Here is a 22851-nt window from a genome sequence, read left to right as displayed (position 1 = left end):
AGAAGTGCATTATGGAAGCTGTTGTTTACCTCATCTCCAACACCTCCATTCTGCTCTCCTCATATTTTCTTTTCCACTCGTTTGCCTCAATCTCTTTCGTGATTATCTGTGAACATAAACACACACACACACTTACTCTTTACATTAAGCCTTATCTAATAAATTAGCTTAGCATGCAGTTTCTGAAGCTAAAGGTTTCCAGTTACCACATGAATACCCGCTAATATTTAGCATATCCGATAGGTAAAAAAAATATTGTGCCTCATTGGTAAAGCCATACACTGATCTCTTCCTCTGGGTAAGACCCTGTTACACTTCAACACTTCAACGCTAATGTTTTGCCATTTACTTTATAAGGCGCTTCGGTTTCCCGCCTAACCTCTGATATGATAATGCTAAATTGTGCTAACATGGCTGTAGGATAATTTCACTTTACGTCAGTGCCATGCTTACAGCAGTGTGCCTGTTGGAGTAGCACGCCTACTGTATACACACTGACAGATAGGCTAATGCTAGAATGCTAATATAGATCACATTTCCTGGTTTTAGTGCTGTGTGTTATATTGAGATGTCTGAAGTGATTTTTTTTTAACTGACCTCCTCTCTGATGAGAGTCAGAACAGCGGCTTTGTCCATCTCACTGAGCGCGATGGAGTCAAGGTTGGGGCTGGTCTTCTCCAAGCTCTCACTCTGTAACACACACACACACACATAACTTTAAAGCATATTAAATCATTTGATATTTTAATAGGAACTCTCCGGAAGCACTTTCCATAACATGTCCTTGTTTATTTATCAACTTCATTATAACTGCTTATATCCATTTGTTCATCTTCAGGGTTTTGTTGCGGTGAATCTGGAGCCTATCCCAGGAACATTAGATGTTAGACGGGAACACCCCATGGATTGACCTACTTTTTTTTTTTTTTCAGACGGCAGAATTTTCACAGAAATGAGGCACTGACATTGTGCAGCCGTTAGCTTTGCCACCTCACCGCTCCAGCATCCCTGGTTTGTTCCTGAGCTCAGGTCACTGTCTGTGTAGTGTTTCACATGTTGTCTCCATGTTTGTGTGGGTTCCTCTGGGTTCTACGGTTTCCTCCAACCTCCCAAAAGCATGCCAGTAGGTGGACTCTTGCCCCTAGGTGAATGAGTGAGTGTGTGAATGCGTGTGTGCGTGGTGCCCTGTGATGGACTGGTGTCCCATCCAGGGTGTATCCCGTCTCTCGCACATAGCATTCCCGGGATAGGCTCCAGAGCCACAGCAACCCTCACCAGGATAAAAAATTTTAACATCTGCCCCAGACTTCTATGATAAGTGAATAAATCGTGATCAACTTTTGGTTCGTTATACAGAGAAACATCTTGAAATTTCTGCCTATGGTAATCACACACACACACACACACACATACACACATACTACAGATACAATGGGAAGAGAATCGGTTCAAAAACCACTGGAGTATTCCTTTAATGAGTCTTAGACATACTGTAATTCAGTCTACTGAAAGCAGCGACTGGAGGCTCCCTCACTTGTAAGTCGCTTCGGATGAAAGTATTGTGTGTATGTATGTGTGTGTGTGTGTGTGTGACATGGTTATTAGTAGGCGCCCTTGGACAGATTAGGATGTGTGTGCAGTGTTAATCTGCTTTACGGGACATGATTATGTTTCTCAGGCAATCACACACGCACACACACACATACACACACATACACTTCCTACGAGCTATGCTAACCAACTTCACCTCTTCCAAGGCACAACTCAGCTGCTTACTGTGTATAAATTTAGGATCCAAATGACCGCAAGCATGTTTTCATTTAAATGTTGTGCAAATCGTAAGCAAATACCTAAAAAAAAGTCTATTGTAATTGTGTGTTTGTCATCAGAATGGAGACAGAGCACACTCTCACAACCTCATTTATTCCAAACACTCTGTTTCCTTTCTCCTTGTTTACATCTTCTCTTTACATATGAACAATGTAACTGGAGTGATTTTCCTTCGGGGGATTTACACACCGAGTTACTCGCTAGCATGCTAATTCTCTTGCTTGCTGACACAGCGGCATCAGATTTCATGTACAGGAATAAAACGTGAAATATGAAGTATTTTATCGTCCTATTTACACTTATTAGCAGCTTCATTCACCAATTTGAAAAGGACTCTGTGTCACTCAGATTGCCGCAGTGCTTTCTGGGTAAAACCTACAGTGAAGTCAACTTGATCCTCATCAAACGGCCATCTAACCAAATTCACTCCATCTGATAATGTTGTCAGCTGTGTTCCAACAATGTTCTATTTAATTTTAATTGTTCATTAATGTAAGTTGGATAAACAGATGTGCATTATTGATCCCAAAGTTTAAATTTGGGTAAAGAAAAATAATAAGCAATGTTTAAAAAAATTACTGTTTAAAGCATTAAGCAGGGATTCCAATAAAAGAAAAAGCAGAAAGCAAGTAGATGAGAGTGAGTCACACTTGAATAAAAACACAACGCATAATTTAAAGAAGAAAAAAAAAGATTACTGTAAATGACTGCTGTTGTGAAACAATAAATACTTACAGGTGTGCAGATCTCCTTCTCAGGAAAATGATCTTTTTTCTCTACCTCCAGGTCTGAAAAGTGAGAAAACACACACACACTTGTCACTTGTACTCATACAAAACACCATAAAAAAATAAACTGCAGTGTCAGCTATATTCATGAACTCTTTAAGTCTTATGTGGCATTCGACTAGAGGTCATACTTCATAATTCTGAACCTCCAACCAGGAAAAAATAAAGAAAATTCCCCCTCAACTCGGAATTCCTACTCGTTTCCTTGACTCTGAGTTCAGCAAGTGACATCAAATCAGCATGGCCGCTCACAGCATCAGCAGTAAACAAGCACTTCTTACCTTTAAACGAGTTATACTGTATATACAATTATTTGCTTTAGATCAATTAACATAGAGACGTATTCGCTTGTTAAATCTATAACACTGACTATACAGTTCACTGTTTTGAGGTAAATATACAACATGCAATATTTCACAGTTAGCTGGTTAGCTTGTAGTTAAATAAAGATGAACATGGATGCGTCCATGTTTTTTTTTACCCCCCACCTTTTTAGCTTGAATGCACAGAGCTCGACCCACTTCTGAGGTAAGTCGAATGCAGCATTAATATGTTGGAGTTATATTTTACAAATTAAAGACATTACGAAGTTTTACACTGTCTTTAATATGAAGTTACATGGTATTTTAGGACACAGGTATATTGTCTATTGTTTATGAGATTCTGCTTGTAATCCATTGGACATCACGTCACACACATTAGATGATGTTATATACCTGACCGATAATGTTGGGTTAGTGTTTGAAACTGAAAAAACAATAATAATAAAATAAATGACCAGAGTTTAGTAGACCACTCAGATGTTTGGACCTGACTGTAGCCACTAGAGGGCAGCACTGTGTTGCAGTAATCACTGGAACACATACACACACTGTGTGTTTGTGGTGGTCAACTGTATATTATACACTGCAACAGTATATACCAGGGGTGTCAGACATATCCCGGGCATGTCTGAAAATTGTAATCCAGCCCAACAAATAAATTTAGACTGTAAGTAAAGTCATCTTGAGGACAGAAACTGAATGCTTTGATAAAAAGAGCTAGTCTCCACGAGTTATTTCACTAGGGGGCAAAATCGAGCAATAAACAGAGGGCTATAGACTTAGCTCCTGACCAGATGTGCTAATGATACATAATTGTACATTAGCAAGCCAAAAATCTGTACATAATCTCAGTTAAGTCCATTTCAGTTCCAGGTTGTTACACTACGAAATGTGGAAAAGTTCAAGGGGGTGAATATTTATTGAAGACTCTGAATAGTTAAAGCATAATTTGGAAAAGTTGGGTTTGTGGGTAATATATTGCAAAGTGTTCATCTGTTTGTGCATACAGAATGAACCTCTCAGATAAACAATGATAAATAAACACCTTCAAGAGGAGTTGTTGATGTGTTATTGATCTATTAACCTGATTTTTTGGTCCAGTTCACTTGACATTGGAATAAGAGTAACATGGCCCGTTACCTAAAACGAGTTTGACAGTGCTGGTATATACTATACACTGCATACAGTATTCTGCATGTAATAGCAGTACATTCTTGGGCAAACAAGAAAATGGGCTCAAAATGGTAAATATTAAGCTTTTAATGGTCTTAACAACAAATCATTGGTCAGGAAATGAGCAAGAATGAAACAGATGCACTCCTGAGAGCTCATTTACTTTTGCTGCAGTGAACTGTTTGTTTGGGGAAAAGCTAGAAACAGGGAAATTCACTATTCTCTATAATCTTCTTGTACACAAAGGTAAAATCATGATAATGATTGATGTAAAATTCAAACTAACAAATGTCTGGCTGGGTGTACAAATTTTTCCAAAATTATCTTCTGGGATGTTTTTTTTTCTTAAAAGATTAGTCATTATTTGGTTATCTGCCACACCTGATGCAGCCCATCAAGAGCCACAAGGCTTCAACATTTAAAGAAATCAAAGGGAAAAGCTCCCATACTAACTTCCTTTATCTAGTTGTTTCATTCTTGCTAATTTCCTGACCAATGATTTGTTGTTAAGATCATTAAAAGCTTCATATTTTGACATTTTGGGCTTGGCCCATTTTTTTTTTTTTTTTTTTGCCCAGGAGTGTATGTAGTGTAGTATTCAGTACGTGAGAATGATTATTTGGTGTATTAGAGTCATGTGAGCACCTCAGAATTCCCTCAGCAGGCTTTATTTTTCAATCCGTCACTGTGAGTAAATGTGTAACCTTTGGTGGTTGAAGCCAAATACGATCCAATGATGCAGCAGAGAAAGGCAAAGCAATGTAACTACTGTACAAATGAAAGATTTTGGGGAAAAGGGTTTTAAAACTTTTTGGGGAAGGCATATTATAGTGTGTGCAACATTTATACGTGTAGCTCCTGCTCTCACCGTCTTCCAATTTTAACGTCTTCGATGTTTTATCGTGTTTCTGCATCGTGCATGTAGATGCGAGTTTCTCCTCATCAGTGGCGTGACGTACCGGCTCCTCCTGTTCTTCCTCAACCTGCGCACACACACACACACACAGTGATGGATCACAGATCAGACAGTGTGTCAGTGCCGGCACTGGTCAACCAGGGTGCAAGAGAAAAAGAGTGGGAGAGAAAAGCAGAAGAACTGGAAAGATGAAGAGAGAGAAACGGAAAACAGCAAAAATAGAAATGGAGAGAGAACAAGACAGGAGACAGAGAAAGACAGGGGGAGAAAAGATATACAGATAGGGAAATAAAAATAAGGAAAAAATAAAAAGACAGAGGCATCAGAGTAAAGAACGTTGCAGAGACATGAAAAGAAAAAAGTCAAAGAAAGAAGATGAAGAGATATTATGGCTTAAACTGAAAATGATATACAGAAAGCCGGATGAAAAGACAGAAGGTGATGAAATAATGAAAGAGAAAAAACAGGGTGAAACAAGCGAGGGAGGGAGGGCTAAACAGAAAAAGGAGAGAAGGAGAGCGAGTGACCTTTGCTGAGTCACTGCGCTAATCCTGATTACACTGACTCAGCATCTCCATATACAGGAAACACAGAGAACCCCCTCCCCTCTCTCTCTCTCTCTCTCTCTCTCTATCTCTCTATCTCTCTCTATCCATCCCTCTCTCTCTAGTAAACGAGTGTCATACCTGCTTGCAGACGTCCAGCGCTAACGACGTGTTCTCATACTTCTTGACTTTGCACGTATTCCTGCAGAGACACAGTGAGAGAGAGAGAGAGAGAGAGAGAAGGTTTACATTGCCTTTATTAACACACCTCAACTCTACAGTAGTACAGTAATGAAATAGTAAAGTAATAAAATGACATATAATTGAACTCAAGTCACACACACACACACACACACACACACACACACACACACAGTTCAAGGGCTACGGTTAAAGATACTATACCACTATATTATCACTCGCATCACTTCCACTTCTATACTGTAGGAGGCGGGGCCTAAGGGAGCACAAGGACACTAAATGGTGCTGAGGGGACAAAAGTGATTCTGGTTGTCCAAGATGGCTGCTGCCACAATGCTACAGTGTTCAGCTACATGCTAAAGTTGTATTCATGTTTAGAGATGACTAAAACTCCCTTAAACCATATCAGTTCATCTGTATGATGTCACTGAAGAACTGGATGTGGTTTGAGGCCGGAATGATTTTGAATGAAACTTTCATTAATTATTAGCTTCTTTAGCCTTGTAGCTCCAGAGCACAAGTAAAGAGGCAAACTTCACACACACACTGCATCCCACTGACCTCATCACTGTTAAATATCGATTGTCACACACAACAGCATGTCAATACATACCAGAATAAATCAATAAGCAGACCGGACATGTGAAAAATGAGAACACACACACACACACACGACCTGTTTCTCAGCTACAGAGACACCACAGGACAATCTGCTCATGACTGACAGGAAACCGATAAAGCACACAGACAGAGAGAAACAGAGACACAGAAAGAGAGACAGAGAGAGTGGATACTTACAGCAGCATACAGAGAAAGCGCGCTTGTTCATTGGTCCTAATGAGAAACACACAGGAGGACAGGAAGAGGAGGATGAGGAAAGGAAGATAAGAAAAGGTTGTAGTGTTAGACATGAGTGGAGGAATGAGGAAAAGAGAAGAGCAGGTGGGACAGGAGATTAGTACCCAACACACACACACACACACACATACACACACATACACACAGTAAACACTTACACAGCTCGACAGTGACATCAGTGATCAAACACTACCTCAGTGAAGTGAAGTAATGAACACTAATTTTAATTAGTGAAGTCTTCTTGTGCACATTTAATAATCAGTGTGATGAGTGCGATGTGGAGTTGTAAAGTTGGAACTGTTTCTAAAAAGTAATCTAAAAATGTGTCATTTGTTTGTGCTGATTTGATTTTTGAGATATCTATCTATCAACGTAAGTAAAGAGCAGAGAGTGACATCACAGTGAAATCTGAACGTGAAATATCTCAAAAAGTCACGTAAGCCCAGGCTCCTGCGTGGCGTAACAGAACAGTGTTCACCACGGATGGCTGTAGCATCGTCGGGATTTGAACTTGTGATCTCCCAACGAAGCCAAAGCTATCCATGGCCCGGGACTCGTCCTGTCTGGGCGGGAAGGATTGCATTACTCTCTCCCCCTGTCAATCACAGTGACTCTAGCCAATCGTGGGCATCTGTAGGCTCATGTATGTGTTACGCTGCATTGTGAAAAGAAGTCGTGGGTGGCTTCACGTGTCTTGGATGAAGCACATGTAAGCCTTCACCCTTTCTGGTTGATAGCTGCCAGGACAACTGGCACAGACCAATCAATCAGGCTGAGTGACATCATGGTCTTAGTGTGTTTTTTGTGGTGCAGTTTGTAATTATATACAATTACATAATTTTACATAATTACTTCTGTCTGTATGTCTGATGTATAGATAGACTAACAGAGCCATATAGACACATAATTAGACAGACAGAGACATATAGACAGAAAGAAAGAGATGTATACATAGACAGAAAGAGACGTATAGACAGACAGAAAGAGATGTATAGACAGACAGAAAGAGACGTATAGACAGACAGACATATAGACAGACTGAGACATGTGGCAGACAGAAACATAGAGAGAGACAGACAGACAGAGATGTATAGACACAAAGACATACAGACAGAGACACAGACAGACAGACAGACGTACAGATGTACAGACAGACAAACAGAAACATACAGACAGACATACAGAGACTTACAGAGAGACAGAGACCTATAGAGACAGACACATAGACAGAAAGTAAGACAATCAAACAGATGGACAGACAGATGTATAGACAGGCAGAGACATATAGACCAACAGATAGATAGACAGACAGACAGATACAGAGACATATAGGGAAATAGGAAGAGACGTTTAGACCACGACAGACAGACAGATGAAGGGACACACAGATATATAGACAGATGGATAGATATATAGACAGACAGAAAAACAAGAGAAATATAGACAGAGAGACAGTCAGACAGACAGACAGAGACATACAGACAGACACATACAGACAGCCAGAGATGTAGACAGACAGACAGACACATAGACAGAATGTCAGACAATCAAACAGACAGAGATGTACAGACAGATGAACAGACAGACCTTCACACTGATAATCAGACAGATACTGCTCTCAGCCAATGAAAACATGGAGTGTGTATTAGTTCTGAGTGTGTATTAGTGAGTACTGAGAGACTGTTATCCATTTACACGTCACTCACGTGATGATCTTGTCTTTGCTCTTCTTGGGCGACTGTCTCACATTCCTCTCATCCATCAGAGGGTGTCCTTTGTTCTCATCCTCCTTCGTTTTCTCATCGTTGGTTCTCTCTGAGTCGCCGCTTCCGGTGATTTTGTTAGACGGCTTAAAGGCATCCTGTGAGTCGTCGAAGTTATCCGGATTGAAATCGTACGATGCTTGTGGGAGTGTCGGAGAGTTGCGGACTTTGTTTTTCCCTCCAAACGGGTCGAAATTGGGGTCGTCCCATTGGCTTGGGTCAAAATTGTAGGATGTTTTGGGGAGAGGAATTTCGTCCACATTTAGAGAAGTGTGTGTGTCGTTTTCTACCACCATCGCTTTGGGCTTCTGTTTTTTAGATGTGGGTTTGGTTCCAGGTTTTTTTCCTCGTTTCTGAGACGGAGATTTTTTGCATTCTCTATTGTTGTCTTGGAATTCAGACGTCTGTTCTAAACTGTATGAATTTTCAGGTAGAGGAACATCGTCCACATCACATCCCGGTTCTGTTTCTGTAGGTTTCTCTTTTATATCATTTTCCGTTTTACTTCCTTGTTTCTGAGATCCAGCATCGTCCTCGACCTGAAGTTCTTTTTCCGGTTCGAAGGTGTACGTTTTTTTGGGAAGAGGAATATCGTCCACATTCACAGGACTGGGTGTGACTGTTTCCACCTCTGTGGATTCAGGAATGAGAGGAGATTTCATCTTCGGAATTTCCGGAAGAAGGCTGTTACAGTCCAAATCATTGGTCTCTGGTTTTGGACCGTTGTCCTGGTTTGCAAGTTTCAGCTCTGATGTTACGGTGATGGACACAACGTCCTCCTCTATAAAGAGAGACAGAGAGAGATTTTATTTTAAAGCAATATTTTGGCAAAAAATTCAAGCAGTATATCAATCTTCCAACTTTCAAGGCAACTGGCCAATGTCAAATACCTGCTGCAACCTGATTGGTCAACAGCACCAATGGTTTTCTAATTATCTAATTATCATTACATTCCTAAAAATACATGTACAAATGAGCACAATGATGTGACATAAAGTTAAACTTGATCAGAAAATAGACTGTGAAACAGTTATTTAATTGTTATAGCACCCCTAGTGGTAGAATTATTTATGTAATTTGTCATTACAGTATTCCTCTTTGACATGTTTGGTGTCTGAAAAATTGATTAATTATTGTGTACGTGAGCTATAAGGCTAATTTTACTAACAAATAACAGTAGCTTAATACCACCAGTTTAGCATCATGTAATCTGGTTCTAAAATTACTAACACCATCAGAAAATAAACAGAATCATAATATAGCATAATAAACATTTAATCCATACCATGTGTTTGTAAATAGGGGAGAAGGAAACACTTTCATTAAATTTCTAAATTGAAATTTCATTAAAAAAAAAAATTGTTACACATTTTAGTATGAGCAAGTGCTGTGAAAAATCAGAAAGGAAAATGAAGATGAGCCAAGAAAGAAAGACACCTTTCTTAACAAGAAAAAGGACTAACCCTAGATTTTGGTTAAAAATGCAAGTGAGTGCAAAGGTTTGCATCCCCCTAGAACAATGTAAAGGTAATTTACAGCAACAGGACGTTTAGTGTGTAAAGTTTCACAGACGTCCTACTTTATCATACATAAGTAAAACTGTCAAATTGTTAAGGCATTAGCAGCGGGGAAAAATCTGATGATGAAAATGATACGTTTAAAAGTTTGCATCTACCTTTCTTAATGTGATATTCAATTTGCCTCCAATTTTAGGTGCCAATCCATCAAAGGACACACACACACACACACACTATAGACATTTGGTGCCAATCAGCCTACAATGCATGTCTCTGGACTGGGGGAGGAAACTGGAGTACCTGGAGGAAACCCTTGAAGCACAGGGAGAACGTGGAGGCAGGAATCAAACCCCCAACCCCAGAGGTGCGAGTCAACCTGTGCCCTCCTGAAGGCAAAATCTTCTTCTCTAATTATTCTTGTATTGATTTTCCCTACATTGATCGTTGTGCTGTTGTCCGGTTACAGGATACACCCATATTTCATTACTAACATGCTGTAATTCTAGTTTTTGCAGCCAAACTTGATTTTTGGGGTGTTTTCCTCAATGATCAAAGTACAAATTGAATATATAGCTTGTATAGAATGTATAGAATGAAAAGCTCTACAATTCTTTTTCCCTTTCACACCAAGCACAGTCAAAACACACCTACACATCTTCATGTAAATAAAGAAACGTTACCAGTCTGTGTAAGAATACTTCATATGATGTAGTTCAGTTGTGGTGTAAGAGTTCTTAGAGGAAGTGTATTGTTAAAGCAGCAGAACAGACTTCCTCTGTGTTTAAGAGAGGAAACGCATCACTCAGGACTCTCAGGCTCCAACAATGGCCTCCTTTTTCTCCTCAGCCTTTATAAACACATCAGCACCAAAACCAAATACATCATCACACTGAAACACACTGAACTCTGGGAAACTATTTTTAGTAACCGAGCACAAGAAACGCCTTTTCTTCCATTTGAGAAAAGAATAAGAACTCCAGGTTAAGGTTGCTCTCATAAGATGATGTACAAAGTACCACAGTTTCTCCCCTTTCACTGTAAAGTGGGCGGGGCTAACCTTGAGTAAAGCTTACATAAGATTCAGCTTCATCAATCACGATGCTGATGTCGTTAATATTTGTACAGTCTCTTCAAATCCGAGTGATGCAGCAAGTGAAAGCGACCTACCAACTGAGAGAGAACATTATCAGAATATTCAATAATATTTTCACCCGTTTCTAACAAGGTTAGGTTGCAATGTTACAAATATAACGTTACTGCAATGTTAAATGCGTGCTGCATTAATGCTGGTGCTCACACAGCATTACGAATGGAAATGACTGTGTTAAATTCCTACAGCTGAAAATCTGCAGATATGTTGTGGGAATATTTATGAACATTACGTAAAAAGGTCTTCAGGAATCCCAGACAATTAGACAGATTGAATGTTCTAGAGACAAAAATGTTGATAAAGCCATTAAGTTCAAAAAAACGTTCTGTTTCCGCTGGCAGAGCTAGCAAGCAACCTAGCAGGTAAAAGTTAAGCTAGCAGGTAAAAGGCAAAACATATTTTGCCTTTTGAAAGCTATCTAGTGGGCAAAGCAAACTAACGTCAACCTAGTAACTAAAAACAAAAGCTGACACAGTAAATGAAAACGATCTAGCAAGCAAAAGCAACCGAACAAACAAAAACGATCTACTAAACCAACGCAAACTAGCAAGCACTTGTATGTGATGGTGTTTTTCCTTTAAGTTCTCTTCATAAGTCTACTCTGTGCTGACTCTGTGCTGCTTTATAGTAGCGCTGCTTCCGCTTTGAAATTTTATGAGCCTTTAAAGAAGCTTAATAACACGTTGGCAAAACCCATCTGTGTCCAATCACACTGCTGCAGATTCACTGCTGGTGGCCACGTGTCAAACACATGCAGATGGAGCTTGGTAGGATCTTCAGGTGATTTTTACACTCACCACTGTTGCTAAGGCAACAACAGAGAGAAGATAGAGAATATAGCTCTGTGTCTGTATCTGTGTGTGTGTGTTTACAACCCATGCAGAAAAATATCTTTGAGGAAAGAGAGTTGTCCTTTACCTGTGATGTGTTTTGTGGGTGGAGCAAGTGGTTGATGGACAGGTGACTCCGTCTCAGGTGTCTCGAACTGACCCTCTGAATCTGAGCTAAATAAATAAATAAATAGATAAACAAATTTTAATTCACACATCAAGGTGTAAACAAGGAGTGACAGTTAGTGAGTCCATGCTTTCTTCAGTGAGAACGACAGGCACTTAGGCCACACCTACTTTACTATGACTGATGGGCACAGAAAGCCATGCTAATCTGCAGAGCAAGAGCTTAATAGACATACACCCACATACCCAATCACACACCCACCCACCCACACAAATACACACACACACACACACACACACACTCACACACACACACACACACAAAAATGATGACTAGTTGTGTTCTCTGTGTTTCTGAGCAGCTGTGAGTCAGATAGAGAACTGAGTCACACTCAGTGTGTGTGTGTGTGTGTTTCTTGCTGTTTAATGAAGTGCTCTGTGTATTTGTGCTCATCAGTGTGAACAGCCACATTTGTTCCAGGAATGTGGAAAGAAAAGAAAATTAACAGACAAAAACAAAGGAAAAGAAAAGAGAAGAAGAGAAGAGAAAGTCTTCAGAAAGGAATGTTAGCACAAAGACAGGATGTAAACAGCAGAGCTCTCACTAAACTGCCAAACCACAGCTGCTCTTCTCCTTATCCACACACACACACACACACACACACACATTTTTGTCTGGTGAAAAAGCCAGTCACTTGTATGAGAAAGGATGCAGGAGACAGAAGGAATTTGCTTCAGGTGGCAGTTCCCTTCACTTTGTATCAAGTTTTTCCTGAAAAATTACCCGTGCAATTTTATAAACCCCAGCCAATAAAAACAAGAAGGCGGGGCTTCAGTCATTTCTTGCTGTAAAAAAGCAAAATTGAGGAACTGCTTACAATTATGTAGCACTGGCACCAGACTATTGCTTCCTTGATATTTTTGTTCTATTTCTGAGTCTTTTACTAAAAAAAAAAAAAAAAAAAAAAAAAAAAAAAAAGATTTGTAGTTTGTCTGGATTAATCTGGATAATCTCTGCAACCAAACAGCAAGGTTTCCATATCAGTAGCAGATATCCCGATGTCGTGTACCATTTAAGCATGGACATCCTTATTTACTCTGTGTGATATTGTAGCATCACTGTTTTCATGTGGACTGGAAAATGTACATTTTTAAAAATGCCAACATCAGAGCACCAACCTGCGTGTGCCTGTTGTCCTAGGAATGTGTGAAGACTGTTTATCATGGCTGTTGATCAGATTGTTACAGGTTGTTACAGGCTGCTACAGATTGTTACATTTTGTTACAGGCTGCTGCAGATTGCTATAGGTTGCTACAGGTTGTTACAGATTGCTACAGGCTGCTACAGGTTGTTACACGCTGCTACAGGTTTCTATAGGTTGCTACAGGTTGTTACAGGCTGCTACAAGTTGGTACATTTTGTTACAGGCTGCTACAGATTGCTGCAGGTTGCTACAGGAGGTTACAGGCTGCTATATGTTGCTACAGGCTGCTACAGGTTTCTATAGGTTGCTACAGGTTGTTACAGGCTGCTACAGGTTGTTACACGCTGCTACAGGTTTCTGTAGGTTGTTACAGGCTGCTACAGGTTGTTACAGGTTGTTACAGGCTGCTACAGGTTGTTACAGGTTGCTACAGGTTTCTGTAGGTTGTTACAGGTTGTTACAGGCTGCTACGGGTTGTTACAGGTTGTTACAGGCTGCTACAGGTTTCTGTAGGTTGTTACAGGCTGCTATGGGTTGTTACAGGCTGCTACAGGTTTCAGTAGGTTGTTACAGGCTGCTACAGGTTTCTGTAGGTTGTTACAGGCTGCTACGGGTTGTTACAGGTTGTTACAGGCTGCTATGGGTTGTTACAGGTTGTTACAGGCTGCTACGGGTTGTTACAGGTTGTTTACAGGCTGCTACAGGTTTCTGTAGGTTGTTACAGGCTGCTACGGGTTGTTACAGGCTGCTACAGGTTTCTGTAGGTTGTTACAGGCTGCTACAGGTTTCTGTAGGTTGTTACAGGCTGCTACGGGTTGTTACAGGTTGTTACAGGCTGCTATGGGTTGTTACAGGTTGTTACAGGCTGCTACGGGTTGTTACAGGTTGTTTACAGGCTGCTACAGGTTTCTGTAGGTTGTTACAGGCTGCTACGGGTTGTTACAGGCTGCTACAGGTTTCTGTAGGTTGTTACAGGCTGCTACAGGTTTCTGTAGGTTGTTACAGGCTGCTACGGGTTGTTACAGGTTGTTACAGGCTGCTACGGGTTGTTACAGGTTGTTACAGGCTGCTACGGGTTGTTACAGGTTGTTTACAGGCTGCTACAGGTTTCTGTAGGTTGTTACAGGCTGCTACGGGTTGTTACAGGTTGTTACAGGCTTCTACAGGTTGTTACAGGTTTTTACAGGCTGCTACAGGTTGTTACAGGTTGCTACAAGTTGTTACAGATTGTTACTGGCAGGACAAACCGCAGTGCAAACAGAGATTTTGGATGAGATTGAGGTCTTGCTGACTTTGTACTCAAGTTTAACCTTAAGCAGTAGTTCTGCGTCATCGTCAGTAATGACACTCACACATTAATCCTTGTGTTCATCATTTTTTGTTTTAAAACTCTGCTGGTGTTTTTCTCGCTCAATACGCATGCTATTAACATTACTCCTGAGGCGTTTGACATAACAGTATGACGTACTATCGCCACCTACAGGGCTGGCATGCTCTTGTTTTGCGTTTTCATGTAGGTAAGATATATTTTCGAAAATTTTGTTCATATGGATGGAATTTTATTGAAAATTGGTCTGGACCGGTAAAAACTATGTTTCCAAAAATACCTGTATATGTGTATGCTCGAGGCCTTAGACTGACTTGTGTGTAAACACAGCTAATGTAGTTGAGTTAGACTGTAAACAGAACTATATATGGACTTGTTTTACGCAAACGGTCTTTGTAAACGTCTCACTTTAATCAGGTTTTGTATATAAAATGAGAATATGGCTAATTTGTACATGTAAACACGGCTACAGTTGTTGTCTCACACCGTCTCATAGCTGTGAACAGGTGTGTTTAAAATCCTCAATCTGTCTTCTCTTTAGCTCAATATAAACAATCCTGATGGAAACAGAGGAACCCCCCCTCCCCCCAAAAAACTCGAGTCTCTTCCTGATGTCAGGTGTGTGTGTGTGTGTGTGTGTGTGTGTGCAGGTGGGAGAACAGAAAGAGTTAAACCTGTCCAGCCTGAATGCCTGTTGATCTTTAGTCATGCTGTCATGAGAGGTGCCTTGCCTGAAGCTCTGAGATCTCTCCTCTTCCTCATCTTCTTCTTCTTCTATCTCTCCATTTTGGACATTGTTCTCTTCTAGCTCGTCTTCTCCCGCTCCTTTCATGGCAGACCAGGTCCATTTGGCCCACTGCACAGGCGACAGCCACGACATCTCTTCTTAAAAACACACACACGTCTTCACAGATCTGCAGCCGAGCTCGTCTCTCTCTCTCTTTCTCTTTTTTCTCTTAGTCTCTCTCTATCCTCCTACGTCCTTGGGTCGTGTTTCATCGCATTTTCTTGCTTCTTAAAATTTCCGTCCTCTTATTTTAAGCTTGCTCACCCTCTATTTGTCTTTCTCTCTCTCTCTCTCTCCTTCTTGAGATGTGTTTCTCCAGCAGCAGGAAACTTCACGTGGCACTCGAATCACGTTTCATGCCACTTTCTTCTTCTCAAGACGTTTGTTTTCTTCTTTTGATGTCAAGCCCTTGCTCACTCTCTCTCTCACACACACTTGTTCTATCTCTTTCATTCTAACACATTGTTTTCTTGTCTTGTTTTCTTTATCTTCCTAAAGACGCTGAAACTCTTCAGGCTGTTTGTTCTCCACGGACGGTTACAGCTTCTTCCTCTTTTTCTGTCAGCTTCCTTAATCTCCGTCTCTCTCTCTCTCTCTCTCTCCCTCTGTTCTCTAAACTCAGAATACCACAGCACTGATCAGCTGTCTCACTCTCCCTCCCTCTTTCCCCTCTAGGGTTGGATCGGACTATTTAGGAGAAAAGGACGGGGGGGGAAACCGGAGATTTTCCGTTCAAAAGGTTTGAAAAAAAAAAAGCTCTTTTTTTCAGCCTGGCTGGTTTAGCAGCCCACCCCCAATTTTCTCATCATGAATGGTACAGCCCTAGTCAGGCAGACCTTGGCCAGTGTCAATCAAAATGCAAAAAAGGGGGAACCAACACAGCGTGAGAAAGTGTGTGTCAGAGATAGAAACCAAGAGAATGTGAGAGACACTTTATTTGTGCATGTGTGTGTGTGTGTGTGTGTGTGTGTGTCCATGGTTACAGCAGAGAGGCTGTGGAATTCAAAACCTCCTCACTGGGTTCCCCATTAACCATCTCCAATCCTGAATGCTCTCACACACATTCACACGCACATGAGTACCTGTTCAGCATGGCTTTTAGTGCTCTGCCTGAGGCAATCTCTGTTCTCATCAAGCCAGCGACTTCACAACCCCCGCCCAGGGCTGAGTGAGCATTTCCCATACATATGCCCCTATTTCCCATCATCCACAGTGACAAAACAAACAGCAATGCAAAGTGCACAGACAACAAAATGTTTAGGACCAAGAGAACTTAATGGGGTTCAAGAGCACAATGATTTAAATGAGTGTGGAAACAAGGGAACTTAAAAGGGGTTTATGGACAACTGTATGTGGGTAAAGCGTGGTAGCAAGAAGACCAAGAAAATATCATTTAGTTAAGAAAAAAGTGGTCCTAATGATGTTTAGGAATAAACCAATTGAGGAAGTGCTATTATAAGAATCGATGATGGCTGGTGATCAAGGCAAACACGAAGCAGATTTACTGTTACCACCTTAAAGTTGGTTATTTTCCTATATCAGCATGCCTGAAGTGGTTTATTCCTTTTACACCACAGCAATTTGTCACTGATTACAATTTGGTACTTTTTAGAGAACAGCAGTGTGACGAGGAGGAGGGAGGGGCCAGGCGTGCGTACTCACAGCCCGGCCCCTCCCTCTTCCTTGTCACAAGCATTGTACTTTTTATCCGTTTATAGTTATGTTTAAAATCTGTGAAGCAAGTTCTTGTTATCACTTACATTAAAGCAGCTATAAACAGTCATTCCATCACCAGCCTCTCTTTTTCTTGAAGTTAATAAGACAAGTAAAAGTAAAAAGCAGCTTATCGTGTTATTAAGAAAATGTAAAGCATAAACTTCTCTGTCTTGAAGCCTTCCATGTGTCAGAAAACATAAATTTACAGCCTTTCCTCTGACTGTTACAAAGCACTGACACTGGAGGCTCCTTACAAAAATGCTACCTAAATGTCTTCTCAAAGGGAAAACTTATCAATCAATGATTATACATGTTTTTAATCCATGTAATGCAAACAAGATGTTTTACAACGAGTGATTATATAAACCTTGCAGCCAGATCTCCTGTCAATGCTGCTGTTATAGAAAACTAGTCAACACTGTCCGACCAATCAGAATTAAGGATTCAAAAGCGTTGACCTATAAGCTGCAATATTCATTGTGCATCATACTGTAAAGCCCATTGTACGTGTACTTCCCATAATTCTGTTCAAGGAAGTGTGAAAACCTTTGCCCTTTAGCCACCACTGCTGTAATGAACATTTTCATTATTACTCTGATTAACATTAGTATTAATAAATAGAACTGAGTTCATGCTTTTAGCACAGGAAGGTGAACACACAACACATTCATCATTCAAGTAGTTAATATCAGATGAATAATGTTGCCTAGCAACTGAGAAATATGAACTGCTAACATTTAGCTAGCAAGTTGCCATATTAAGTAGTTTACATGAAGAGTGTAAAGACAGAGAGTCGAACAAGACAGAACAGTCAAGAATATGAACATTTCCCTTAGATATGTTGGTAAAGACGCTATATAGCTATAATAACATCTTAATTACACGTAGCATCAACTGCTAACTGACAAAAGTGAGCAGTTCATGTGGAAATTTCTACCAAACACAGTGAATAGACAACTGTATTTGAGCAATTATTTTGGTTACATTAAGCTTAACATCACCTAACAGTTAGCTAGGTGTTTCTCAGCACTCTCTTTGCTTGCTAACTAACTAACTAATGCTAACTATGGGAAAGATTTCATCTTTGTATAATGATCTTGTAAACCATGATAAACGGTCAGGAAATTACTGATATTGAATATGAAAATGTAATGTTTTGCCTTTAACTGAGGAATTATGACCGAGAACAATACAGCGTCTCTGTTCTGTCAGAGACACAGCAGACTACATTCTCCAGCCCGAATAAACATGCTAAAAATAAAGCACGTGTGTGTTGGTGGCTGTTGCTATGCTCAGCAGCACAAACAAACCCATCACACACTGAACACTGACATGCTGCATCTCTAATGAGCACTCAGATGGGTCAAACGGGAAAATAGATCACTGCCAGTAGCTTTGTGTGCTTATGTAACGGTGTGTCATCAGACTGCAGCTGAGCAGTGGAGTGTGAGAAACAGACATTTCATACTCTGGAAAATGTTGGATGATATTTCACTGTATCATGCTGTTTTTTAAAAAAATGTGATTTTTGCAGAAGTGTTTCAATCTTTGGAAGGATCTCAGTGGATGGCTGCCATTAGTTGGTTTTAAAGCAAATTTGAAGTGTGTGTGTGTGAGTGTGTGTGTGTGTGTGTAAGTGTGTGAGCACATTCTCTGAGAAATTAAACCCGGTTAAGCCGATATTACCCGATTAACTGACAAATGACAGTGTCTAGACTGGAAGTGATGTGACATAGCGAGTGTGTAAGCCTGCTGTGGCTTGATCTCAATTAGCCAATTATACCCTATGTGGTGTTTTTATAATCAGAGTACTTCTAAAAGACTCCCAGTTGATCTTACAGTGCACTAAAAAGTGCACTTATAGATAAGAAGTAGGGAGCTGAATCCCAAATAGCTTCCTAGGACATACAGTGCAAGTAGAACTCATTATATTACACCCTAAGTAGTGTATATGGAATGGTTCAGCTTCCTATAGGATATACACTGCACTAGAGTTTAGGAGCCATTAATTCATAACCTTTGTAGTGCATGTATACAAGCATACAGAGCGTGAATTAGAAGTTAGAAATAAATCCTAACACCCCACTGAACTGCAAAGTCTGTAGAAATGGTTTCTGTGTAGTGCATTTATGTAGAAAGTAGTGACCTAAATCATAAAAGGCTCCCAGTTCATACCCTATGTAGTGCACTTATATAAGAAAAGAGAGTAGAATCCCAAATGCCTATACAGTATATTGGATATATAGTTCCCTAGATTGGGAGTAGAACTCATGGCACGCCTTATCTAGTGCACTTATATGGGCACTAAAGATCTGAATATTAATTAGCCCCATATCAGATATACAGTGCACAGAAAAGGACATTATTATTTCATGGCTTTTGTAGTGCACTCTCTTCCTGTTGGATATATATTGGGCTACATAGTACTAGCCATTATTTTATATGCTTTTTAGTGCAGTAATGGAGGAATCCCAAATGGTTCTCAAGTAAACATGTAGTGCACTATATAGGAGGTAAAAGCCTTATTTCATACTCTTTTTGGAGCATTGACTGTCAAATTATACATGGCTCCATTTTGGACACATAGTAGACTAGTTAGGGTGTAGTAGTTTTGTCTGCTTATGGAACTCCACTTGATCTTCCCCTGAAGGTATTCGATCAGCCAAGACATGTTTGGTGTGTAAGGTTTGCTGCTCTTGTTTTGCACTGGAGTCTGCAAGACTATGAGGCTAACACTTAGTGTGGGATTAGCTATCAGCTTAGCATAGACTGCAGGTGTAAATTGCACCTAAATTGTGTTTGAACACAATTAGTTAAAAAAAATTGCAGAATGATTAATTTTACAAAAATGAGATATAAACTCTTCATCATGGAACTTCAGAAGCCACGCCTCCTATCTGAATCTGACGCTCTCAGCGAGTGATACCAAACTACGTACTGAGACACAAAGTACTATATAAGGCACATTTAGCAGAAATGAGACTGAAGGAAATGTGTTTTGAATTTGACAACAGTTTATGAGGTTTGTTCTTTCCAGACGGCCACCCAGACCCTCCTGGAGTTTTTTTTATGTTTTATTTTCCTTTTAACTGTGAAGGACGTGAGGCTGAGATTCCACTCTAGCGGCGGAGCAGAACCGCATGAGCAAGGATCAGATTTCAAACGGTTTGGACAAGAGCCATAACAGGAGCCAGGGACAGGGGAATTAAAAAAAAAGGAAAGCAGTCCCCAGAGAAAAAAGGCCTAAGTGTGTAAGTGTGTGTGTGTGTGTGTGTGTGTGTGTGTGTGAGACAACAATTTCTTCACACGTAAAGTCTCTGAAATTCTGGAAAACACCCTGCCACAATTGTTTTGTGAGTTTTGGTACCCTCCTGTGCCACAGTACAGAACACAATAACACATCTCTGAGTGTCTGACCGGCTGTACTCCAAATCGAATCTTAGCTTCAAGCATTTGAGGGCTGAGCACTGCGCAGAGGGGAAAAAGAAAGGGTTGGTCCAGGAAAAAATGCTGAAGCCGGTGTGTGTGACCTGCTAATTACAGAGTAAAGAATTTTTGTGGTGCTCCAAAACTGACTCCACTCAGCCACAAACAGAAACGCCCTGCCCTGCTTCAACCAAATGCAGTGGGGTTTGGCTCAGTTGGTTAGTCTGACCTTTTCTGACTTGGCCCTAGTTTGGATTGTTTTTTTAAATTATTTTATTCATTTGGCTCCATCTGGCCTGGTTTGGATTGGTTTGGTTCACTTTTGGTTTGGGCTGGAATGCCGTGACTCATTATGTTTTGGACCCAATTTATCATGGTTCATTTTGAGCCAATGGTTAGCATTGCAGGACCAATTTTTCTGTTTGTTTGTTTGGTTGGTTGGTTGGTTTGGTGTCATGTAATCAGATTTGGCCTTGTTCTTGATTTTCAGGTTAGTTCGGCTCAGTTTGGTTTGAGCTCATTTGAGCAGATTTAGCTTGGTCCTTGCTTTTGGGGTTGGTTTATGATTCAGTGTGGTTTAATTACACATATTTAAATTTGCTTTGGCCTATTTTAGCCTTCTTTAATATGGTCACTTTGGCTTTCATTTGCTTTGTTTGGTATGGTTTCTGTCTTTTGTCTTAGTTTTCCCTGATTTATTTTGGTTAAATATGATTTGCTATGGCTGGATATTTTCAGCCAATCAATCAATCAATCAATCAATCAATCAATCTATCTATCTTTATATCTATTTGGCCTTTAGTTTGGCCTGTTTCTTTTGTTTTTTGGCTGAGTTTCACAGATAGATTTCTTTAATTTTGTCTGAATTTGGCCTGGTTTCTTCCTTTCTGCTGAGTTTGGCCTTGTTTCTTCATCTTTGCTGAGTTTGGCCTAGGTTCTTCTTTTTTTATCCAAGTTTCGTCCTTTTTTGTCTGCATTTGTCCAGGTTTCCTCCATTTTTGGCTGAATTTGGCATGATTTCTTCCTTTTTAGCTGAATTTGCCCTGGTGTCTTCCTTTTTAGCTGAATTTGCCCTGGTGTCTTCCTTTTTGTCTGTGTTTGGCCTGGTTTCTTGCTTTTTGGCTGAATTTGGCCTGGTTTGTTCCTTTTTAGCTGAATTTGCCCTGTTTTTTCCTTTTTGGCTGAGTTTGCCCTGGTGTCTCCTTTTTTGGCTAAATTTGCCCTGGTTTCTCCTTTTTGGCTGAATTTGCCCTGGCCCTTTTATGCTGAATTTGCCCTGTTTTTTTCCTTTTTGACTGAGTTTGGCCTGGTTTCTTCCTTTTTGGCTGAGCTTGCCCTGGTTTCTTCCTTTCTGACCGAGTTTGGTGTTTATTCTTTGGTTTTGGCTGAGTTTGGCCTAGTTTGTCCTATCTTTTGGCTTGGTTTAGTTCAGTTAGGTCCAACTTATCATAAGTGCTTCTCAGTTTATTTGTCACAGGAGTGAAATGGAATAGAAAAGAAGGTGAAAGGTGAAAATGTGAGGAATCTCAAAAAGCCACAGCAGGGTGTGTACAGTCTGACACTGATTTACAGAGACAGGCCTCTAATGAGGGGTAGGTGGAGAGTTGAGAAACGACCAGCTTGAAGTTCCTGAAATTGGCTAATAAGCAGTTAGTGCATGAGATAATGCTCGACATAAATCAGCACCTTCAGCTAAAGCCTGACAGAGGAAACATACACACTGACTAGATATGAATTTCTGCATTTGAAAACCTTAAAATGTCTGATGTTATAGCAGATACATGAACAAGATGTGAATTACTGCTTTTCCAACAATTCATATGGCTTCATGTAGATCTTCAACTACAGATTGTGATTACTCCACATTATATTCACCTACTTGGGAAAACTGTTTAAACTGATTCTCTAGTTAAACGTAAATTAAATACTGTCTAATATAAATTAAATACTACTAAAATAATACCATAAATAATTTATGATGTGCTACACATATACAGGTAACAATTAGAAATATTTAGAAATTAGCTGCACTTTCATTTTCATTTTTAAATATTAATTATTTATTTTATATTTTATATAATTCATTTATTTGTTTTCAGTTGAATGGAAATGGATTTTACCTATGAACTCAAAATCTGACTAGAAAATTCAGCTAATAAGGTTTAAATGAACACATGAAACACTTAATGTGTAGCAACAGGACTGACCTCACCCTTCCAATTCCTCAGGAAAAGTTCCTCATGAATAGATTTTATGAAGACACCTAAACTAAGTTATCTCTAGGTGGATCCTTCAGCTACATAAATAGGGGGCAAAAACTTTTGTTCACATACAATAAACCTGTTTATAAACGAGCTAAACCTGAGTTCT

At 40.0% G+C, this 22851-nt stretch overlaps 1 protein-coding gene across 5 annotated transcripts in view; it reads right to left on the bottom strand.

The window, feature by feature from the left end:
- Window positions 1–22851, bottom strand: part of tacc1 (transforming, acidic coiled-coil containing protein 1) — a 34604-nt gene that overhangs the window by 6475 nt on the left and 5278 nt on the right. Inside the window, exons 1-9 of one of the 5 annotated variants that reach the window (XM_034312663.2) lie at window positions 15227–16172; window positions 11983–12068; window positions 8341–9178; window positions 6575–6610; window positions 5717–5777; window positions 4983–5097; window positions 2566–2618; window positions 598–690; window positions 30–106 (exon numbers count right to left, since the gene is read on the bottom strand). In XM_034312663.2, coding sequence (XP_034168554.2) covers window positions 30–106; window positions 598–690; window positions 2566–2618; window positions 4983–5097; window positions 5717–5777; window positions 6575–6610; window positions 8341–9178; window positions 11983–12068; window positions 15227–15432 — 1565 coding nt within the window. In that variant the 5' untranslated portion in view covers window positions 15433–16172. Of the gene's footprint in view, window positions 1–29; window positions 107–597; window positions 691–2565; window positions 2619–4982; window positions 5098–5716; window positions 5778–6574; window positions 6611–8340; window positions 9179–11982; window positions 12069–15226; window positions 16173–22851 lie in introns of those variants that run through there. The other 4 variants (XM_026942670.3, XM_026942672.3, XM_034312664.2 and 1 more) reach the window with 4 other exon arrangements.

The sequence above is a fragment of the Pangasianodon hypophthalmus genome, chromosome 17 (assembly GCF_027358585.1).
Source record: "Pangasianodon hypophthalmus isolate fPanHyp1 chromosome 17, fPanHyp1.pri, whole genome shotgun sequence".
In the NCBI taxonomy this organism is placed as follows: Eukaryota; Metazoa; Chordata; class Actinopteri; order Siluriformes; family Pangasiidae; genus Pangasianodon; species Pangasianodon hypophthalmus.
The sequence above is the reverse complement of the archived record's forward strand: the minus strand, read 5'-3'. Positions and strand labels throughout refer to the sequence as shown.